The 20,646-nt window shown below is 54.9% G+C and overlaps 2 protein-coding genes and 1 long non-coding RNA gene across 3 annotated transcripts; 1 reads left to right on the top strand and 2 right to left on the bottom strand.

Moving 5' to 3' along the window:
- Window positions 1-3,930: 3,930 nt before the first annotated feature.
- Window positions 3,931-5,901, bottom strand: LOC119090721 (uncharacterized). The gene is made up of 3 exons (XR_005093295.1): window positions 5,810-5,901; window positions 4,442-4,603; window positions 3,931-3,973 (listed from the first exon to the last, which is right to left on the bottom strand). It is a non-coding gene; the product is annotated as an uncharacterized LOC119090721 (long non-coding RNA).
- A 2,173-nt stretch (window positions 5,902-8,074) lies between these two features.
- On the bottom strand, window positions 8,075-16,762 carry LOC119090191 (SH2B adapter protein 1). Its single transcript, XM_037212980.1, has 8 exons — window positions 16,686-16,762; window positions 12,233-12,944; window positions 11,372-11,473; window positions 10,752-10,876; window positions 10,033-10,229; window positions 9,354-9,538; window positions 8,778-8,930; window positions 8,075-8,125 (listed from the first exon to the last, which is right to left on the bottom strand). Exons 2-8 carry the CDS (start codon window positions 12,845-12,847, stop codon window positions 8,075-8,077), a joined length of 1,428 nt encoding a protein of 475 aa, XP_037068875.1. The 5' UTR covers window positions 12,848-12,944; window positions 16,686-16,762.
- A 185-nt stretch (window positions 16,763-16,947) lies between these two features.
- Pfdn6 (prefoldin 6) lies at window positions 16,948-20,157 on the top strand. Its single transcript, XM_037213275.1, has 4 exons — window positions 16,948-17,311; window positions 18,060-18,130; window positions 18,721-18,845; window positions 19,718-20,157. Exons 1-4 carry the CDS (start codon window positions 17,248-17,250, stop codon window positions 19,824-19,826), a joined length of 369 nt encoding a protein of 122 aa, XP_037069170.1. The 5' UTR covers window positions 16,948-17,247; the 3' UTR covers window positions 19,827-20,157.
- Window positions 20,158-20,646: the final 489 nt, after the last annotated feature.

The raw sequence follows: 20,646 nt of genomic DNA, 5'->3' as shown, positions 1-20,646 counted from the left end.
CCCGCGTCGGCTCCGTGAACACCTGGCCGTGGCGGCGGCGGCGCAGGTGAGCAGGGGCCGACATAGCGCCAGTGCGCCGGCGGCGCGGAGTGGGGTGCGCAGGGAGCTGTTCTGTGCCCAGCCTGGTTGGAACGCGCACTGGCAATACGCGTTTCATATTTTGCGTTGCTTGGTTTTCGGCAGCGTAAAAGGAAATCGGTGATTCTCCTCACGCGTTTGGCTACGTAGAATCAAAGACCATGGGAACTGAAACGGTCAATATCAACGTTGGCAGCACATTCTTGATAACAATGAATGGCCATCAGCGTTATCGCTGGCAGATTGTGATGCAATGCGAAGTGTTCCCAGCTTGATGAAAGCAAGAACAATTAAATTTCCACCTTCACGCAAAGCCGAAGGGCTGGAAATGGATGACCGAAATACCAAGCAAAGATGAGCGTGGTAAATATCGGCATTGGAAGCCTAGATCGCATCAACTGTCTTCGGTACAAAAACGCGTTCAATTACCCCACCCTCACGGGACCGGCGTCTGACTGACCTGCACTATCAGCTGCAGCAGCTCGGTGTTGACGAGGTGCTCCGCCAGCTCCAGCTGGTCCGCCATCAGCTGGCAAGCGAGCACAAACTCGCCGCGCCGCTCCGGTCCCACCCGCTGCAGGGCTGCCGCCGCGCTGAACTGCTCCAGCACCTGCCGCCGGGCGCCGGCCGGTCAGCCGCGGGCGCCGAGACACGAACGCCGAGCGGGCGAACCGGCGTCGTCACGTGACGCTTCCAGATCCGTCCGACGGCGGCGTCAGGTCAGGGGGCCGCAGCCGACCGCGCAGAGCCACGGTTACCGACCCCCGCCGCGGCTCGTCCCCAGACTCGAGCCCGTGGCAAGGTCCATCACCTCGCCGCGGACCCACGGAAGACATTGCCGAAACATCTCACGGTCCCATCAAACCCTTGGCCACACGCCACCGCACACAAGCGTTCGGCACCCGCACAGACTGGTTATGATAGCGCGGCGGACCCATCACACACGCACTTCACTGGAGCCCGAGCCGTCTCCCGGGAGGCGGACGCCTCGACGCTGCATACAAGTGTCAGAAAACAGACTGCACACAACTGCCTGAGACCGCCCCCGCATGCAAGCAGTACATACACCCTCACTCCCTGCACAGGCTAACAACACACTCGTAGACCATCTATACCGGCCGGAGACGGCGTGCGGGCCGCCTGCAGCGGGGAGCCCCTGTCACGCCGCGGCGCCGGCCGAGCCCACCTGCTGGCAGGCGCGGGTGACGCGGCGGCCGTCCTCCTCCGGCGCGCTCTGTGACACGGCCAGCGCGTGCGCCAGGAAATCCTCCAGCAGCCGTTGCACCTGCGCGGCGAACCCCTCCTGCCGAGCACGCGGCCGGATGGTCAGTCGCAGGGCTCGCGTGGAGCCGGCCCGCGCGCGGCGCGCAGGCGCCGGTCACGATTGGCAGTTGCCGTCCGCTACCGCCCACTAGCAAGTTGTCAAATCCCCCGCTGGTAGGCATTCACAAGCAGTTGCTCGAAGCTTTAGCTGCACAGGGACGGCACACAAACGCTACACAAATAAACGCTTGCAAACGCGTGCTGACAAAAGTTGGACTCTCCATGCAAAACTAGTGATAAACAAGCGCACGCATACAGTGCCTGGGCACGTAAGCGGGGCCTCTGCCGCGGCGGCTGGCGGCAGCGGAGGGCCTCACCTGCGGGCAGCGCTGCAGCAGCTGCAGCAGGGCGTCGGTGCTGCGCACGAAGCCGCCGTCCTCCGGCCTGCTCGGCCGGCCGCGGCGCCAGCTCCGGCTGTGTCAGAAGTGCGGCCGCCTCCGCCGCCGACTCGGTCACGCCGCGTACCGCCACCGAGAGCGGCAGCTGCCGGCAGGCGCGGCGCCGGCCGTCACACAGGGCTCACGGCGGCGGCTCCCTGCCCGGTCAGCGCCGCAGGCGGCACCTGTACGAGGCTCACGGCGGCGGCTCCCTGCCCGGTCAGCGCCGCAGGCGGCACCTGTACGAGGCTCACGGCGGCGGCCAACTGCCCGGTCAGCACCGCAGGCGGCACCTGTACGAGGCTCACGGCGGCGGCCAACTGCCCGGTCAGCACCGCAGGCGGCACCTGTACGAGGCTCACGGCGGCGGCCAACTGCCCGGTCAGCGCCGCAGGCGGCACCTGTACGAGGCTCACGGCGGCGGCTCCCTGCCCGGTCAGCGCCGCAGGCGGCACCTGTACGAGGCTCACGGCGGCGGCCAACTGCCCGGTCAGCACCGCAGGCGGCACCTGTACGAGGCTCACGACACGCGGCGCTTCTCTGAGAGCCTCGTGCGCGCCGCGTCTCACTCGCTAATGCTACAGTTGCGGCACGATCCAGCGCCGTTGAAGGCCATGTTCAAGCAGTTGTCAATTTCCATCGCCCCTCCCAGACATACAACAGAACCGCGTGCCTAGCAGAGGCGATACTCCTTCGGACCCAAAGCCGTAACACAACACTCAGGCCTGGCAGCAATATCTGGCGACGGCCATGACCTATTTAAGCGCGCCATGTGTACAAAATGGCGCGAACACTCGGCACAAGGTGACATCACGCTCCCTGACGAGAGCCCCCCTTCCCCTTCCCGACCCATACAGGGTCCGGAGCCGACCGGTCCGCCCGCCGGCCGCGCCGGTCGCCCACCTTGGCGCTGGCGCTGAGCGGGTGCACCACCCGGCAGACGGCGGCGGCCGGCAGCAGCTGGGCGCACAGCTGCAGGTGGCCCAGCTGGGCGGCCAGCTGGCGGCGCGCCCGCTCGGCGCCCAGCTCGCCGCCCAGCCGCTGGCACACCTCGACGAACCGGCGCAGCTCGGAGACGGCCACCTGGCGGCCGCGGCGACGTCAGGTACCGTCAGCTGAGGCTCGGCCCAGACGGAGACCCCGAGCGGAAGCCGACCGTGGCCGCGACAAGTAACAGGCGACGAAGAGGTGTCAATGATGAAAACCAACAAATCTGTCGGTACATTCCGATTTGCCTGTATCATAGAAAACAGCAGGATTACTAAACGCCATTGAGTGCATCATTTTGGCGGAGTCCAGCATTTAAGAGTGGAAGAAAAAGACATGAAGCAGGGCGCGACGGCAGAAAACGGCCCGTTTCGGCGTCAGCTTCTTCTTTTCAAACACGACTGAAGAAGTCAACCAGGCCGACGCGCTGCGCACCTTGACGGCGGGCTGCAGGCCCTGGAGGCTGGTGGCGCGGCCCAGGTCGGCCAGCGCGGCGGCCACCTGATCCTGCGCGGCCTGCAGCGGCGCCGCCGCCAGCCCGTCCCACCAGGCGAGTACGGCCGCCATCGCGTCCGTCAGCGTCGCCACCGACGCCAGCAGGCGCGCGGCGGCGTCACCGTCCGCGGCGTCGAACTGCCGGCCGTCGGCGATGTCACGGCAATTACGGTGATGTCGCGGCGGGTATGGTGACGTCACCGCCGTTACGGTGACGCGCGGCGTGGTTAAGTGTAGACGCCCTGGCGTGAAAACAAGGCGTCGGCACCGCGCGCGCACGCGGTGGCCGCTATGCGACCAAGTGACTACAGACTGCATCATGGTTCAAGGGCACACGGGCACGGACACTCCAGTCACAGCGGCTGGGCCGAGGCGCAGCAGCTCGGTAGCGTCACAAAGCACCCGTCCAGACCGAGGTCGGCTGCGCTGGGCTGAGCGCTGGGTGGCGCCTGCCGCGTACCAGCCCCCCCCCCCCCCCCCCCCCCCGGCCGCCGGCGCGTCCGGCTCACCCTGGCCTGGTTGGCGGAGGTGACCATCTCCTGAGCAGCGGCCAGCATGGCGGCCACGGCGTCAGTCACGGCGGCCGGCGGCGGCTGGCGGCGCGCGGCCAGCCAGCGCTGCAGCTCCTGCAGGCCGGCCCGCGCCGCCCGGCACGTGTCCAGCACGCGCGCCTCGGCTCCAGCCGCCGGCCGCAGGGCGGGCAGACGGCTCGCCTGCACGGTACACGCGGAGGTCAGGACACTGGGCGCTGTCGCAGGGCCGGCCAGGTGCAAGGCAGACAGACTGGTGCAGCCCAGGCAACACGGATATCAGGACAACAATGACACATTACATCATGAAACTATGTGGACTGTTGGAAATAAAGTCATTAAATCCAAACTGTTCACATTTTCCCAGTCTTAACTGTGCTCATGGCAGCAATCATCCATATTGAACCACATTTTATGCTACATTCGTTTCAGTGGATACAAGTTGACATATGACAACAGACTTAGAACAAAATTATTGGTTTACAGTGTTGTGGTGAACATATTGCGTTTAACCACGTCATAGCTATACACAATGCTCCCAAAATGAATAAAACATTAATAATCCAAGCTGTGAAGCTCATGATGACACATTGTATCAAAGTGCTGCATGTTGCTCAACAAGTCAGCATTACTATCATCATTGGTGCTTACCAAATCTGACAGCTGTTTAATAAGCTGTGAAGTTGAGGTTAACATTTTCCTGCTTCTTTGCCTACGTGTCTTCAGTGGCTTGCTTATGTTCAGTATCTGCTTTTAACAGTAGAGGCTTGTTGCAGAACACTATAGTTTGACAACACATGCATCCTGTAACTTCTGAAATGAACAAAACAAAAAGTTGACCATGCAACAAACATTTGGCAGTTTTCTACCTTATGCACACATTTTCTTGTCTTGTAGATATAATGGTGGAATAAAGGTGCAAATATCTGAGCTTCTAAAAATTGTTTGTGCCTTTCAGTCGAGGTCTTCATGTTTCATTTTGTGAGCCTGAAAATTTTTCAGAACTTTTCTTGTACAATCCCGAGCATTACAAGATAAACTTTCAATGTTATCATGCTAATATATTTGTTCAACCTTGACAGGCCTACCACCACATGAAGGCTTCAATGAACAGTGATGCTCAAAATTAACCCCATTTTGTAAGCATATTTTTCAATTTTGCCTGAATTTTTTATCTTAATGTTTCCTCTTCCTAAATATGATGGGCATTCTGATTCAACAACTCTTCACAAAAGCTTAACTAATATATCAAATGCAGCATACCTAATGGTCACAACTGCATCTAAGGATGGAGCCAAAGCCTGTTGATTAATAGACATTGCCAGCATAGGCCCCATACTTCCCCAAAGCAATCTGTATCATTTGATACAGATTGTTGTATTGGACTGTTTTAGGAAGTGTGGCACATACACCATTGATACCAAGCACAAGGAGGGTCAGAAACAGCCATTGGGGATGAAGCCTAATACATACCTGGGTAGTTAAAAAATGTAGTGTACACCCTGGGAGGTTGACCACCAGCTTGAGCTACAATGAACAGGTAATATATGTTGGCTGAAAGGCATCACCATTTGATGTGCAGTAATGTTGTGATCACATGTAGCAATGGCGCCGGGGTCGTGGTTGCTGAGTGTTTGCGGCACTCAGATATTTGCCTTAGTAGTTATTTAAGTTCCAAGGTAAGAGTTTAGATGACCTGTTTTACAATTAATTACAATATGTTTTGCCTTACACACGACAATTGATGTACAATGCTTTTTTATCATGAGGTGGCATATGTATACCACAACCCAAGCATTAAAGAATGTCATTTTTCTGCCAAGAGATGTACGCATTTCTGAAATTCATAAGAACAAACATATTGGACGCAGCATCAATTCTAAATGGGCTCAATTTTAGGCAGTGGATCTGATTGTCACAAAGTACCTCATCCCTGCACACAGTCGGGCCTTACACGAAGACTCTCACAACAGCACAAGCAAATCCAACATCGGCTCAAACCACGATAAGCGTACAAACCCGGGGCGCGCGAACACTATGTCGTAGCGAAAGTAATGATACTAGAGCAAAGCCAAAGCCAGTCGGGGAATAGCCGGGCACAGGCGTGACGAGATTGTCGCCGATTGGCGCAGCCCATTCAGGCGGGCAAATTACAAAATAGAGGTGGAGCAGGTGGAGCTATTACGCTACCATGTCGATCCGCTGCCAACACTTGGAGCGGAGAATTGTGAATTACTCTGATTTTGCGAATTTCTGCACGACACAGAACTTCATTTGACCTTTATGTTACCAGAAGCGTGCGGTGGGCACCCGTGAGGGTGGGGGCCCCCTGCTCGATGGTCCACCGACGGAAATCTCGGTGGGGTTGACATCCTAATGCCGTGTTTTCCCCAGACGTCCGATGGCACTCTGTCTCAAGGGCCTGTGCGGTCCGCGTCCCACTCTGTTCGTCCTGTTTCTTCTATGTTTATGATAACATGATAGCGACACGATTTGCGACAGGTGTTTTCTGTCAACTCCAAAGGGTTTGGCAGGGATCACCAAATCGAATCCAGCTCTCAAACCTGGTGAACACAGGACCCGATAAAAAAGCACCCACACCTTGGCACAGATCTTTCCAGAGGATCTGATGTATTTCTGCGATAACGAGCAATCGCATATATTCCACTTCACATAGAATGAAAATGTCATCCAAACAAGCACATCCAGCCAGCGCGCTGGAATAAACATCGCCGCTGAAAGTTTGTGTGTCGCTGAACAGATACGTCTAGGCAATGCGAGCACGAGCGGCAACGTCAATACTTGTGACACGGGCGGCACGAAACGTCCGCGTGTCCTGCCGATCGGTGCGCTTCTACGCTACGGACCGTATCAGACCCAACAAAATATCACAAATGTATGCCACCAGTCGAAGGGGAGCATGTGGGCCGGGCGCGCCGGTCCGAGTCCACGACAGGCACGAGACAACACCAAACTGGCCGAGCGATCACGTGACAGCAATGCCTCATAACGTCATGTGTTGGGCGCGCTGCGGCACACAACGTAACGCGCAACACGACGGCTTTGGTGACCAACCCCGCGAAAGTGACGCAACCTCCAGGCGGCGAATAACGCACCACGAGTAATAAGCATCAAGATTCCGTGCGTCATCTGGGAGTAGAGTCCAGTTACAACATGAGAAAATCGCCTGTCATGGAGTCAAATGAAACAAGAGTACAACGAACGCCACGGCGGCCACTCAAAATACGTTCAAGCCGATACGCCTCGCTGGACCAGCAGTGGGTGGATGGGGGGTGGGAGTGGGGAACATGCCAACGCCATAAAATTCTCTCCCTGCAAGTGAACAGCCCCTCCCACAGACCGGCTTCAAGAATGCCACGTATTCCCCGAGTCGTCTTCAGACCATCTGACATCTTCGGTGCCCCATCATCGGTCTTCCCCCAACTGCCCCTCCCCCAGGCGCGCTCCGGGGACGCACCCCTCACGCCGTCCGGTTCGGCCACCACCCACCCCGCCCGGGCGGGCGGCACCCCAGGATCCACACACGCAGAAACGAACGTCTTTGTGAAAAGAGGCCGGCGACAGGCCGCCACTGACGAGCCCTGAGAAGCGCAGCCGGTCCACAGGCGCAGCACACGCGGCATACACAGCACGGGAGCGGGCGGCGTTGGCACTGAGCATTATAGTTGTACGGAGGGCGGCGAGAGCATCAGGTCGGCGGCCAATACTGCAAAAATACTGCAATTTCGCCACGGCGCCCGGCCCAGCGCACATCCCGCAGCAGCGGCCGACTCTCACACAAGCAAGGCGGGCTTCGCGACACACGGGTGCCGGCAGCGGCGCGCGGCAGACAACGGCAAAACGGATCCGGCTCGGACCCTTTGATCGGTCATGTGTACCAAGATCGGCGGAACTTTGTCAGAGGCATTATTATGGCAATTCGACACAGCTAAGAACAAATGTCTTACACGCGGCGGGCGCGTCTGCGAGCCGGCGGCGGAACACAAGCGCGCGCGCGGGGCCACCGCACCGACGCCCGGCGACGCGCTGGAACACGACACGAACAGCGGCGGCAATGCCCGTCGTACCACAGCTCCCAAAATGCGGCGCCGAGCCGGGTCATGCGACTCGACGCGGCGCGTCACGTGACTGCGCAGGCGGTGGCCGAGAACGGCCCAGCGGCGCCATCGCGCGGCGCGCGGGCGGCCGCGCCAATCCGGACGTGCCCCGGCCCGAGACTGACTAGCGAGCGACGGCGGCGGCGGCGCGGGCTCCTCAGGCAGCTCACACGAACGAGTAGGGGTTGTCGACGGCGCGCTTGCCCTGGCCGGCCTGCTGCTCCAGCCGCTCCAGCGAGCCGCAGCGGAGCCGCACCGAGCCGCCGTACGTCCGCACCTGGACCGCACGCCAGCCGTCAGAGGGACCACAGCCACGGCACGGCGAGGGGATGCCTGGACCAGGAGACAACCTCACGACTACACTCGGCTTCGTGCTATACCGCGCAATGGACCAGACAACTGCTAACCATCGAACACCTACGCACAACTGTCCGACAAAATAACGGCTAATTGCGTTGAAGCTTAACGCGATGAAAAAATCATTAACAAAAGGATCAGTAATTTTGTTTCAATTTACGCCAGAAAAAAACGAAATAACCCCTTCGCCATGGACTGTAACATGGACATAGCAAGCAATTTACGCGCGAGATAATTCGCGTGGGTCTTTCCCAGTCAGACAAACAGAACTATCACAAAAGGCGAGCTCCGGCGCCATCCACTCACCAGCAGATCACGACCAAGCCCCACGCGGCGCACCACAGCCAGCACTCCCTCCCCCCCCCCCCCCCCGAGTGCGGGCCGTCCGCAGCGGGGCGCCGGATGACCCCCCCCCCCCCCCCACTGACCTCGGTGAGGTCGGGCACGCTGGGCGCGCGGCGCGGGCGGGGCTCGCCGCCGGCGCCGGCCGCGTCGGCAGCGCGGCGCGGCACCAGCACGAACTCGCCCAGTGTCACGTCGCTGCTGCCGCCCGACTCCAGCGGGATGGGGTGCAGGCGGAAGTGCTCCAGCATGGTGAACACCGAGTTGAACCAGAGGTGCTGCACGCGACACTGGCGCTCTTGCGAGATGGTGAGTCGCAGGTGCTGTCGGGAGGGGGAGGGGGCGGGGGATGTCAGTAAGGAGCGGTGACTGACGGGCAGGAGGGCTAGACGTCGGGCACCAGACCGGGCGGTGAAGTTGATGCCCCCGCCGGCACGAGATGGATAGCACGTGCCCGATCAGCCCATCGTTGGACAAGTCTGCGGCTCTTACTCGACACGTTCGCAACATCGCTGCAACAACAAACGCACGGCCGCCGCTCCATTTCAGCATGCGCGATTCAATCTCTGAAGAATCTGTCACCGCACGAGGAAACGACACGTCAAATGCGTCGCGGATAAGACGGCACCGTCATCTCACGCAGGGCACCACAACCATACACTGCAGGGTGCTCTACGGCGCGCCGACATCTAGTTCAAGAAGCGCTACGCGCGTGCCCGTGCCCAGCTGGCGGGCTGGATGCGCACCTTGGGCCGTCCCTGGCAGTTGAAGGTGAGCACGTAGTCGCCGACCCTGGTCTCGGACTGTCGCACGAGGAAGGTGCCGTGGCCCAGCTGGGCCTCCTGCAGCACCAGCTGGGCGGCGTCCGAGCGGGCCAGCGTGCCGTGGAACCACGGGTAGTCGTGCAGCTCGCCGTACGCGTCCACCACGCCTGCACCGGTGCGCGCGTGTCAGCGTGGCGACGGCAGGGACGCGTAACGAAGCGATCAGAGCAGGCGGAGACACGCGCTACACCGTGGAAACGGCGGCACGCTGCATGATCGGCTTGTGCCCCATGGCTGTCAGTGCAGGCGTGTGCTGAGGGCATGACGACGTCACTTCTATTTAAGCGCTCCGGTCCACTTTTGCGGCTCATCTCCAACGTACGGCATCACAACTAACTGCCAAAAGGCCGGGCACCCTCGGCGCGGACCGGGGCGAGTTCAGCGGGCGGTACAGATGTCAACAGAAACTGTGATCCATGCATCAGCTGCGCCTTTTGTCTTCTGAGCAGGCTGAACACACACTGCACACACCGTCGAGCGCATGAACTCTTTCACGTAATATCCGTCCAGAGCCTGACCACCGATCCGTCACTCTCGGACCCGCCTGAACATCTTTCCAGCACCGTGCATGACACCCAGCGCCATCTACCGGCGAACTCACCATCCTCTGGCGGGCGGGGCGCGACGTCGGCGGCGCCAGCGGCGCGCACGCTGCGGCGCCCCTCCAGCTGGCGTTCCGCCAGCCGCGGCGGCAGCTCCGGTGGGCCGCCCTCCTCGTGCGAGAGGTCGGGCCGCCGGTGCGAGCCCAGAGGCCGCTCCAGCAGCGCCGCGTCCGACGAGGTCAGGCTGTGAGGCAAGCTGACGGACACACGGGTCACACTGTGAGGCAGGCTGACGGGCACACGCGTCACACTGTGAGGCAGGCTGACGGACACATGGGTCACACTGTGAGGCAGGCTGACGGACATACGGGTCACACTGTGAGGCAGGCTGACGGACACATGGGTCACACTGTCACAGATGATAAAGTAGATCACGCACGATGAGACGACGCACGATGACATCAGACCACAAATCAGATACAGAAGCAGAGGGCAAGCAGCCACAAAAACGAAGTGAGAACACCATCAGATCTAGCACGGAGGTGACGACCACACGGAGGACCACCCGGCGCACAGGGCATTTCCACCTTCGAGTCTCATAGCCATAGCCGATCCTTGCCCTGACGTACATCCCCGCCACTGAGCCAGCGGCCTCCTGACGCCTGTTGCTCGCTCGGTTTCCCCTGGCCTGCCCCCACGGGACGTGACCCCGCCGCCGGCGCCGGGCGAGGGCGACGCCCCGGACGGTGACGGTCGAGATCCGGCCGTCGCCGCTGACCTGATGGATTCGGACGGCTCCCCGCCGGTGCTCTCGGGCCGCATACTGGCCCGGATCACCGACAGCCACGTCTTCATGTCCCGGGCACCGTGCGCCTCGATGACGTACTCCAGCCCGTTCTCGGCCTGCCGACAGGGGGCGGTGACGCTGGCGAGCTGGCGTGGTAGCCGCCGGACGCCCCGGCCGCGGGCAGTGGGGTGGGTCAGGGTACGGGTAGGCGCCAACACAAGAGCCGATCGCCAATCGCGCCAGCGTGGCATGAGGCGGTTGTCTACGACACAACTCGGCTACGATCCCGCCTACGGCTGAAAATGTCGATTTGCCGCCCGGTAGGTACATTGCGCACGTGCAGCACATGCCAAGTGAGTGCCTGTTTACAGCCACTTTTAGGGGAAATGACATCGAATCGCCCGCTACACGCAGCGACGCCACACAACGGCTGGGAAAGACAAGAGCGCGTCCTAATGAAAGGATTGCGCTCGGCATCCACTCGTTCTCTCCTCCCCACACAATGGGCATCTGCCATTGCACAGGAGTGACGAGTCGAGCCCTGTCAATACCACCCCCGCCACTCAGCCGGATGGGGCGTCGGCTGGGGCCGCCGCGCGGCCAGCACTCACGCGCAGCACGAACGTGTTCTCGCGGTCAGGCATCTCCAGCGCCGTCGTCTCCCGCGCCTCCGTGATCAGGAAGCAGAACACGCCACTCTTCGGCTTCAGCGCCTGCCGGACGGTACGCGTCCGAGCACGGAGTTCAAACATGGAGCGCGTTGCGTGTGACACGAAAAGGCACCTTGGATGTGCCTGTACAGCCGTGGCCGTCTCCGCACATGGACCGTAAAACAACGTGTGCAGTTTACGCTCACGGGCTTTGAGGACATAATCCAGGCGGAAACAACGCACGGAAAATGGTAGCGATATCCTCAGGAACTGGCGAGTAATAAAGGTGTTGGCATGAAACGCCCATGTTCCCAACGATGACCAAAACACATGTTCAATTTGCATATAAAAATGAATGCCCTAAGGCTTGGTTTGAGAGTGCACAGGAGAACTGCATGTGATCTCTGCGAGCCCAACGTCATGGTGAGGACTGGGAGCTGCAATATCCCGGAAATCGGAATCAAGGGCCATCTCGCAGCAGCGCATTTACGTTCTCGCTGGTCATAGTACCGACCAACTCCCCAGTTCTGGGCACCCGACAATAGAAAATTATCTCCCCCCCCCCCCCCCCCCCCACACACACAACCCATCTGTACTGCCCTTTCAGGCCAAACGGAACATTTACATATAAGCCTGCTGCCTGTTCACTAAACCCAGAGCCCAGCCTGCTGGGTCCATCACATCTGACTCATCAGGCCTACCCGCTTGCTACCAAGGAGCATCCCTAGGCGCCATTGAAGGACTGACATAAGCTGCTGCTGTGGTGTGTAGTCCTTCTCCACTTGCAGCTCCCCCCGCCGCCGGAGGCCGCCTTGGACCCACCTTGGGCGGTGTGAAGAACTCGAGCAGGTAGCCGGCGCCTGTGCGGACCAGCGCCAGCCGGCACCGGCTCCACACGTCCAGATTGTCGCCCGTCAGGAAGTTGACGATGCCCTGGTATTTGATCTCCACCACGATCTTGGAGAGCTTGCCACGCAGCTTGTCGCTGCGCGCCCGGCCGCGGTGCGGCGACAGCTCCACCTCGTCCGAGTGCTGCTTGTGGAACACGCTGCGCCCTTTCTTCAGCGTCAGCTGCTTGAAGGAGCCGAGCCGCTGCAGCAGGCTGCGGCCGGGCGGCTTGGCCGCCGTCACCTCGCCCTCGTGACTGTCGCACAGCTGCTCCTGGCTGAACGAGCTGGAGCAGTTGTTGGCCGCGTAGCCGTTCAGGTGGTTGCACTTGCGGATCTCGCGCTCGAAGTTCTCCTGGAAGCTCTCGAGGAACTTCTTCATGAAGTCCTTGTGCGAGAACGGCACGCAGTTCTGGCCGGTGGAGTTGTCGGTGACGAAGCGGCGGAACGCCTCGGCGAAGTCCAGCGCCGCCGACCTCGCCTGGGTCTCGCAGAACTTCTCCCAGCCACTGCCATCCGACAGGTCGTTCTTGACCCGGGCCATGGCCATGGCTGGGTTGGCTGGCCGCTCTATGATGCACACAGCTCAACGTGTGAGAGCTCCATGGTGCGCAAACAATTTCTCATTTGGTCTCTGGTACATTTACCTGGAAAAAGTCGGACGACATTAACAGAATGAAGATAAAATCCACATGGCTTCATGCAAAGCATATGCCAAGAGCTTCATTGATCACAGAGCTTAGTTTTTATCTTCATTAACAAAGGCGTCACTTAACATACTTTTGGGGAGGACCGAGCCAACCAATGCTGATTTGAGACCCCCCCCCCCCCAAATGTATGTGGGAAAATACAGAAATATCGGGCGAAGAATGCACAGAAAATTCGCCATGAACTGTTAGTCCGCAACCTGAGCGCATAAATGGTAGCGTCACGACCATTCCGTACCACGTACCACACTTGGTATCCTGTAGCCCTTTTCATTCTTATGCATTTTTATTCTGAGAAAAATTGTCAAATCTCGCGCAGCTGAATGTTATTTCACCAATTGTGAAAACTCTAATGGTTCTTGGCGCCATGTTAAGCCAAACCGACTAAAAGACGGAAGCCATCTTAACGGCACGTCTTTTTGAGGACGAGAAAATTGTCGAAATGCAAATAAGTTGCAACGCAAATTAATCGCGGTGCTAACTGGCTGAATGCCAACATGCGGAAATGGAATGTAGGCGGATGACAATTAGCCGAATGGAAAATCAGCGGATCGTCGAACAACCAAATGCCTCTCTTTTGAAACCTGAATTTCACGAGCAGTGGTAATAAGACCACCGTAAATTCGCCGAATGGTTAAATCGCAGAACCATTTTGCTGACATGTGAATTGGATAATCAGAACCCCGTAAGGTGATGACACCTGCACACCAAAATGGATGGTCCGTGCACCATACTACACATTGATAGTATTGTCGTTAGGTGTAATCAATATCTCTGAGGACATAGAGTAATTCAGCATGGTTTGGCCCACTTAGTTATTGATGTAGCTGATCGGGTCAATTGAAAAAACCTTCTACCCTCTGGCCTGACACAACACATCACAAGCCACATCTGCCAGTACCCACTAGATAACATCTGACAGACTTTTAAAAGCTATGCAATGCCTTTTTCTGTGCTGCAGCATAACTTATTCTTGCAGAACCAGGAGGGTAGACCTGATTTGGCATGTGAAGTCACCTGAGCCTTCTCTGATGCAGTTTACACACAGTTGCCCACACTGATCTGATGCAGTTGGACAAGCTTTTCAAACTGACCTATCCACCCCCTGGCTCTAGCTTGCTTGGTTTTTGACACAAGATCTTCGGGGGAAGGGGGAGGGGGCTGAGGTCTCCCCTCATAGGAAGATGGTGCAAAAACGTCCACAGGCCACACTGATGAACCTCTGTATGCAATGTAATGTAATGTAATAATTATGTAATGTAATGTAATGTAATGCAATGTAAATAATAATGTGATGTAATGTAATGTATTATTTTGATCCCTAAGCATGCAGCAAATCAACATTCAGCTAATTAGCACTTGACTCAAGAACATTTTCTCAACTGAACATTTGCCGCAGTGACCACAAGGTTCACACACACAAACTATTCATGCTAGACAAATTGCACTATGCAAACAGGAATTAGTGGGAAATTTGCCATGAGCAAAAGCAATTCACGACCATCATAATTGTGATTTAATTGCCTGCAATACTGCAAACATGGATAGATTTTGCATTAACAGGAACAATAAGGCAGTTGAAATCCAGATGCCCTTTACTCAGTGGTAACTCTTATAAAGCTGTTGCATACCAACTTGGCGGCAGGGCTCAATCATGCATGTGCCAAGAAAGTGGGAAGTTCATTGTTCACAAATGATTTTGACACACTTATTCTGATTCCAGCTATGGCACAACAGCTGGTACCAATGCTCCAAAAACAGATTTTTTGTATGCAGGTGCAAAACTTGGATGTGATGAGAAAGTTTGTGATTCCCACATTTAAAGGGAATGTTAAGCTCCTCTTCTCTTCTGTGCTCTGCCCCCCCCCCCCCTTTGATAAAGATGGCAGAGATTATTCTGGTGTTATCTTTCAACCACTTCCAACTACATTCTTGTGCTGAATGGCACCAACTCCTAGCCCAGGGACCAATACTGAACCATCTGGTACCTACAAAGTACAGTTGATGCCATGGGGGAAATGTTCACAAGGTTTACATTCTAACATGGCCACCAATGAATAAAAACCCAACAATATGCAGTGCACATGCTATGCACAGAATATAGCCAGTAATGAGGTGAACTTGTGAAGCTACCTGAGTACAACACTTGCCATGCAGATGTTAATAGCTGCAAAATATATCTTTAGGTATTTGTTGTGCGTACTTAACACCCATCTAGGTCAGTCTGCAGAACAACTGATTTTGATGGCACTGCATTGGGGCAGTGCTGGGGCAAGATTCATATCTGGGCAGGTGTTGAAAGTTTTTGGGCAGAGATGCCTGAATAAGAGCAAGTCATCTTATTTTGGGATAGTAGTACTTCAAAGCATCAAACTTGGCAAAATGTCAGATGGAAGCGGAAACATACCACAGTGCATCAAAACAAATGAGTGACTATACATTATGGCATGGGCAGCTCAAAGACCCAATGTGCCACACTTGTAACAAATTTAACATAGTTGGCTGAGCTGCTGCAATATTATCCTGTTTGGTCCTGTAAGTAGTTGCTCCCACAACCCCTATACCTAGAGATCCACCAATGCAACTCAAGTTCTTTCACAGAAAAGTAATGTGCCAGGGGAAAGCTTTTGTATTTTTTCCAGGTTCCACTGGTTGCTCTGAATAAAAAACAACTGCAAACAGATGATTCCCAGAAAGACAACAAAAAAAACAGTGTGGCAGCTCTACAGTTATGAGCTTTTAACATTTAAATTGTGATATGCTTGATGCACTTTTCTACACTGTTTGTATGCTATATTAAATAAAAACCTCATGCATAACAATGGCCAGAAAATTGAATGTCATTTTGACCCTTCCTGAATAAAGCAGCAGAGGTTATTGGTAGCTAAGAGATCAAATCATATCATCAGGGAATCTTTGTCATCTTTTTTTCTTACATCTTATTTCATTTGTTTCTATGCATTTCATTTCTTATATTTCATTTCTTATAAAAATCCCTACAGCAGGCTGCCTTATTTGGGGCAGCCTGTTTCTCAGCCCCAATTCTTGTTAAAGTCTGCCACCTTTTGCAGACTGGTATCTAGGTAACAAACAACAAATGGGCATGGCAGACATCAGGAGCAGGCATCAAACACAACAAATTGGAGGAATTAAGCCACAAGGTGTAATATTTAACAGTTATTTCTTCTGGCAAATGGGCACTGTGAACAGTTGGGGGTTAAAACCAGTTATGAACTACTGTATCCTATCCCAGTGCACAGGCCAGACTGCACAGACATATGTTATACATGTCATGCATGGCATCATGGCATTTCATAACTTTCACAAGTGCATGGTCACTGCCAATCCAAGCTCATGGACTGCCAATGTTTCAGGGCATTATGATGTGGACATAGTTTATGCTAAATTGCTCCAAAAAACTTGTTTACACAGAAAAAGTTGAAAATGTATCATGATCTGGCCTGTCCTCAGTAATGCACAGCCAAGCACTAGGCTCAGTGTATTGATGGACGTCCTGTGCAGTGCTTATTTTTACAGACTGAAGCGTAGGTGCTCAACCACTGTTTGGTAATGCAAACTTCTGAAAATGTGGGAGGGCCATGGTGTCCGACCCCTCTCATTTGATTGCCACAGATATTTTGAAACAATGATAGGACATGATTCGCACACGCACGGACCTACCAACGTTATCGATGCAAACACCCCGTCCCTGCGTTCCGTCCTAAACAATCTACTGATGAACGCATGTAATCAACAGGGCGCAGACCGGACGTACAAACCCATACGTCTACGCCGCACCAACTCACCGTAAATGTCGCGAAAAAGCGCTATTCGCGTAGGCCAAACAGCTGAATATTAGCCAAATTTAACCAATCAGATACTAGTTTCATTATCAACCAATGGTCTTCGAACACACTTTCTGTCACCATTGCGCCATTACTTGGTGTACAGTTTAGACCCCGTGCACCTGCGGGCACCCTGGGTCCTCGTGTCGCCGCCTCTGTTCTAGGGCTTTGGTCACCGCCCTTCGGGACATCGATTGTGAACGTTGGGGCGACCTGAAAACAAGAAAGTAGCGAAGTGTTCTACTGCCCTGGTAACGCCGTTAGAGTACATTGGCTTGGAACTTGGGCACTGCGAAACATTAGGAAGGCATACTTGCCATTGACGTAGTTTTTGAGCATTGGAATTGCGTAGTTTTCGGTATTTTTGGCAGCTGCCAGGCCGTTCATTTGCTTTAAAAATGACAGAAGCGATACAGAAAAAATTTCATGCAGAGGTTGAGAAGTACAAGCTGTTGCAGAAAGGTAGGTACAGTTTTATGTTTTTGTGGTGGTGTTGCCATTTGCTATTGTTGCTGGCATTTCAGTCTGGGTGATGCAGTTGGTTTTGGTAGAACCCAGTAAGCAAAAAATCTGTTCTGTCCAGTGCACTGGACATCTGGGAGAAATCAGTGCAATTGACCTTATGCTTGCTTGCATTAAGTGTAGGTCAGCTGAAATTTCTTAATTTTATGTCATTATTGTTATGTTCAAATGTGTTCACATCATTTTCATATGGACTTCTCCTTGCGGTATGGTTCCTTGAAACATGGACTTCACTTAATTTGTAACTGGTGGTGACCATGCACATAACCTCAAATGCTCAGATTTATGATGTACATGTGCTGAAGTTGTGTTCCGGTTGTGGCTACTACACTGGATGTGCTGTGCATTTTGCATTTTTAGCTATGGCTCAGGACCTATCTGGACTCCTGTCTTAATTCACTCACCAGTGATGGCCTGTGCAGTCAGTGGTCAAGTTTGCCAAGATCAACCTTCTGATGTCACAAAATCATAAAGTTGTGAAATTCCATGTCTGTGACAGAATTAAGAGGTGAAAGCTCTGTGTGCTGCAACTCTGGACACAGCTGATCCTGTCCTCTTACATCACAGTTGCCTGGTGTTGCCACTGACTGCAGCTCATCACAGCCCCACCAAACGAGCCATCAAGGCAGACTACCACGGTTGTTGTACTAAAGCATGTCACACACGTTCCATTATTTTGTTGTTTCAGATCTTCAAAAAGCCTTGGCTGCTCGTCAAACCCTTGATGGCCAAATGAATGAAAATGCTCTGGTCAAAGAGGTAAGCACTGTGTTTGCAACTGGGTTTTGTTGACATTTTGTTGTTGTTATAGTTTTGCTTTAGGTGTACCCATGAATGCATGACTATTCATCCTGTCATCAATGAAGCAGTGCAGGAATACAATGTACAATCTGGCAGTGATGCTGCACAGAAAGGTCAAAGCATGTCAAGCACAAACACCCATCACATTTAAGATAGTTGGCCAGTGTAGGGATTGGCATGTTGTACACCCATCCAATGTATCTGGGTGTTGTTTTCTGGGATCATAATGTGTCTACAGCAATATGTAGCAGTCTCCTGCATTTGCTGCTCTGCAATGTATCACCTTAAGTTTTGTTTATTCACCACTTTTGTTACCTTTCAAGACATTGCACTTGCCTTTGCATGATTACATAATTTTACAGGAGTGTTTGTATTTTCAGCTGATCAGATTGATGATCATTCAGAGCCTCATATACTTATGCTAATACTTCTCATTCACAAAGCACATGTATTTGCACACCTTTAACTACCTGCCACAAACATGAAGACTGCACCCACTGCACAGAAGACAGTGCCAGCTGCTGACGCTAGTGCCTTGGCGTCCGCAGGAGATGGCTCTGCTGGAGGAGGGGGCCCGAGTCTACAAGCTGATCGGCCCTGTTCTGGTGAAGCAGGACCCGGACGAGGCCGTGCAGAACGTCTCCAAGCGCCTCGACTACATCAAGGGCGAACTGTGCGTTGCTTCGCTCGCGACAGCACTGCGGTGGTCTTGACCTGTGCTCTGTGGGTCGTATTAAGGCCATGCTCGACCAAGGGAAAATTATTTAACGAGTCTTTCTTTTCTTTTTTTAACGAATTTATTTTAAAGATTTAACGAATCTTTGAAAGTCCTCCACAGGGACTCCCCCTTTATGCTGGGCAGGTCCGTGACTAATACCCGCATGCGGCATCATAGCCGAAGGTCAGGCGTTCTAGAAGATACCACGCTTCCATGCTCTAAAAATCATCCGAGATTCTCCTCGTGCGCAATACCAATGCCAACCGCTATTCCGGATAATTTTCCAACAATCCGGATAGTTATCGGGAATTAGCTGCGGGCCGAACGCGCCCTAAGCTGTACGGTTTCCGTCGAACTCGTAGTTGACGTGGCAAATAAGGCTTAGAACAGGACAGTGCTGTTTTGGGATCGGCGTTGTTGCCGGTTCGCAAATGTCACGTCCGTGTGAATTGTTGCAAGCATGAACCCGTAGTTAAAGGGTATTGTGCGCAATAACCAGCTGTCTTGCATGGTACCACTGGTGGGCTTCTCACGTCCCTGGCCCAAGCTGTGCTGTGACGCTATTCATGCTGCTACAACGTTGCATCTTAAAGTGTTTGTGGCATTTTAGCGTCAGCATAACATGCATGGTCATCAGTTCCGAGTCATGTACCACCATTTACGCACTCATACGCCGAGACCGCGGTGTCCGTTCTGCGCGCCGTAGAACTTATTTGTTTTGCGGACTGTTGGCGTGGCGCCGGCCCGTGCTGTCGTCGGGCAACACGGGCCATGACTCCATGTTCGCTGTGTTGAGCCATGATTCAGCTGGTGGTGTCCCCGCGCAGGAAGCGGCACGACGACCTGCTCAAGGACCTGGAGGCCAAGCAGGAGGCCAGCCGGGAGGAGGTGAGCAAGCTGCAGCAGCTGCTGCGACAGACGCAGACCAAGGGCTAGCCGCCGCTCCGGACCGCTGCGGAGTGCTATCGCCTCGCCCTGCCGGATCTCTGGTGCTGGACTGCTGGTGTGCTGCGCGGCGCCCGGGGAGAGCGGACCTCCGCCGAGGGACCGCAGCTCCGGTGTGGGACTGGGCGCGCGCGGCGCTGATGGCCGGAGTGGCGGCGTGCTGCCGCGAGGGGGGGGGGGGGGGGGCGTGTCGAGCGCTTGCTTCGTTTCGCTAATGATCTGCCAGTCAGGCGTCGTTTCCGGATGCCCGGCACTGGCTAACTGTTGGAAAGTATTAACAGTCGTTCGCTGTGTTGAGCTAATACAGCCCAGCTGCAGAGAAGTCTATGCAAATAGGAGCACCGGCCGACCCGGACCTGAAAACGACTTTGTCTTGTTTCTGCGCGCTCACCCGGAATGGTGCGGACGCCATCATTGACCAGACGGTACACGGTGCCGGACCGTGTTCTAGTTTTGATTTTACTCAGCAGCGGCATATGGTGTAACAACGTTCGCCAGTTCCCTCGGTCGTCGTGGCTTTAGTAGCCATACGACAACGCTATGCACCCCGCTAATCGATACTCTTCATCAAGCTGAGAGACTCCCGGTGCCAATGATGATCTGACAAAAATGAGCACGGGGCAGACCGAAGATGCAGCGAGGGAATGTTGTATTCGCCATAAGATTCGGTAATATTTGGTCATGCATCCCAATTGCATCGTGCTGTCACCATTTTAGGTAAAGGTACTTGCCGCCTGGGATACGAACACTGGAGTCATTGGATGCAGATGTGACGAAACTATACCCTCACACAGGCTTGAGTTGCTGCCAT

The sequence above is a fragment of the Pollicipes pollicipes genome, unplaced genomic scaffold, assembly GCF_011947565.3.
Source record: "Pollicipes pollicipes isolate AB1234 unplaced genomic scaffold, Ppol_2.1 Scaffold_3087;HRSCAF=3621_pilon_pilon_pilon, whole genome shotgun sequence".
Classification (NCBI taxonomy): domain Eukaryota; kingdom Metazoa; phylum Arthropoda; class Thecostraca; order Pollicipedomorpha; family Pollicipedidae; genus Pollicipes; species Pollicipes pollicipes.
This window is presented reverse-complemented; position numbering and strand designations above follow the sequence as displayed.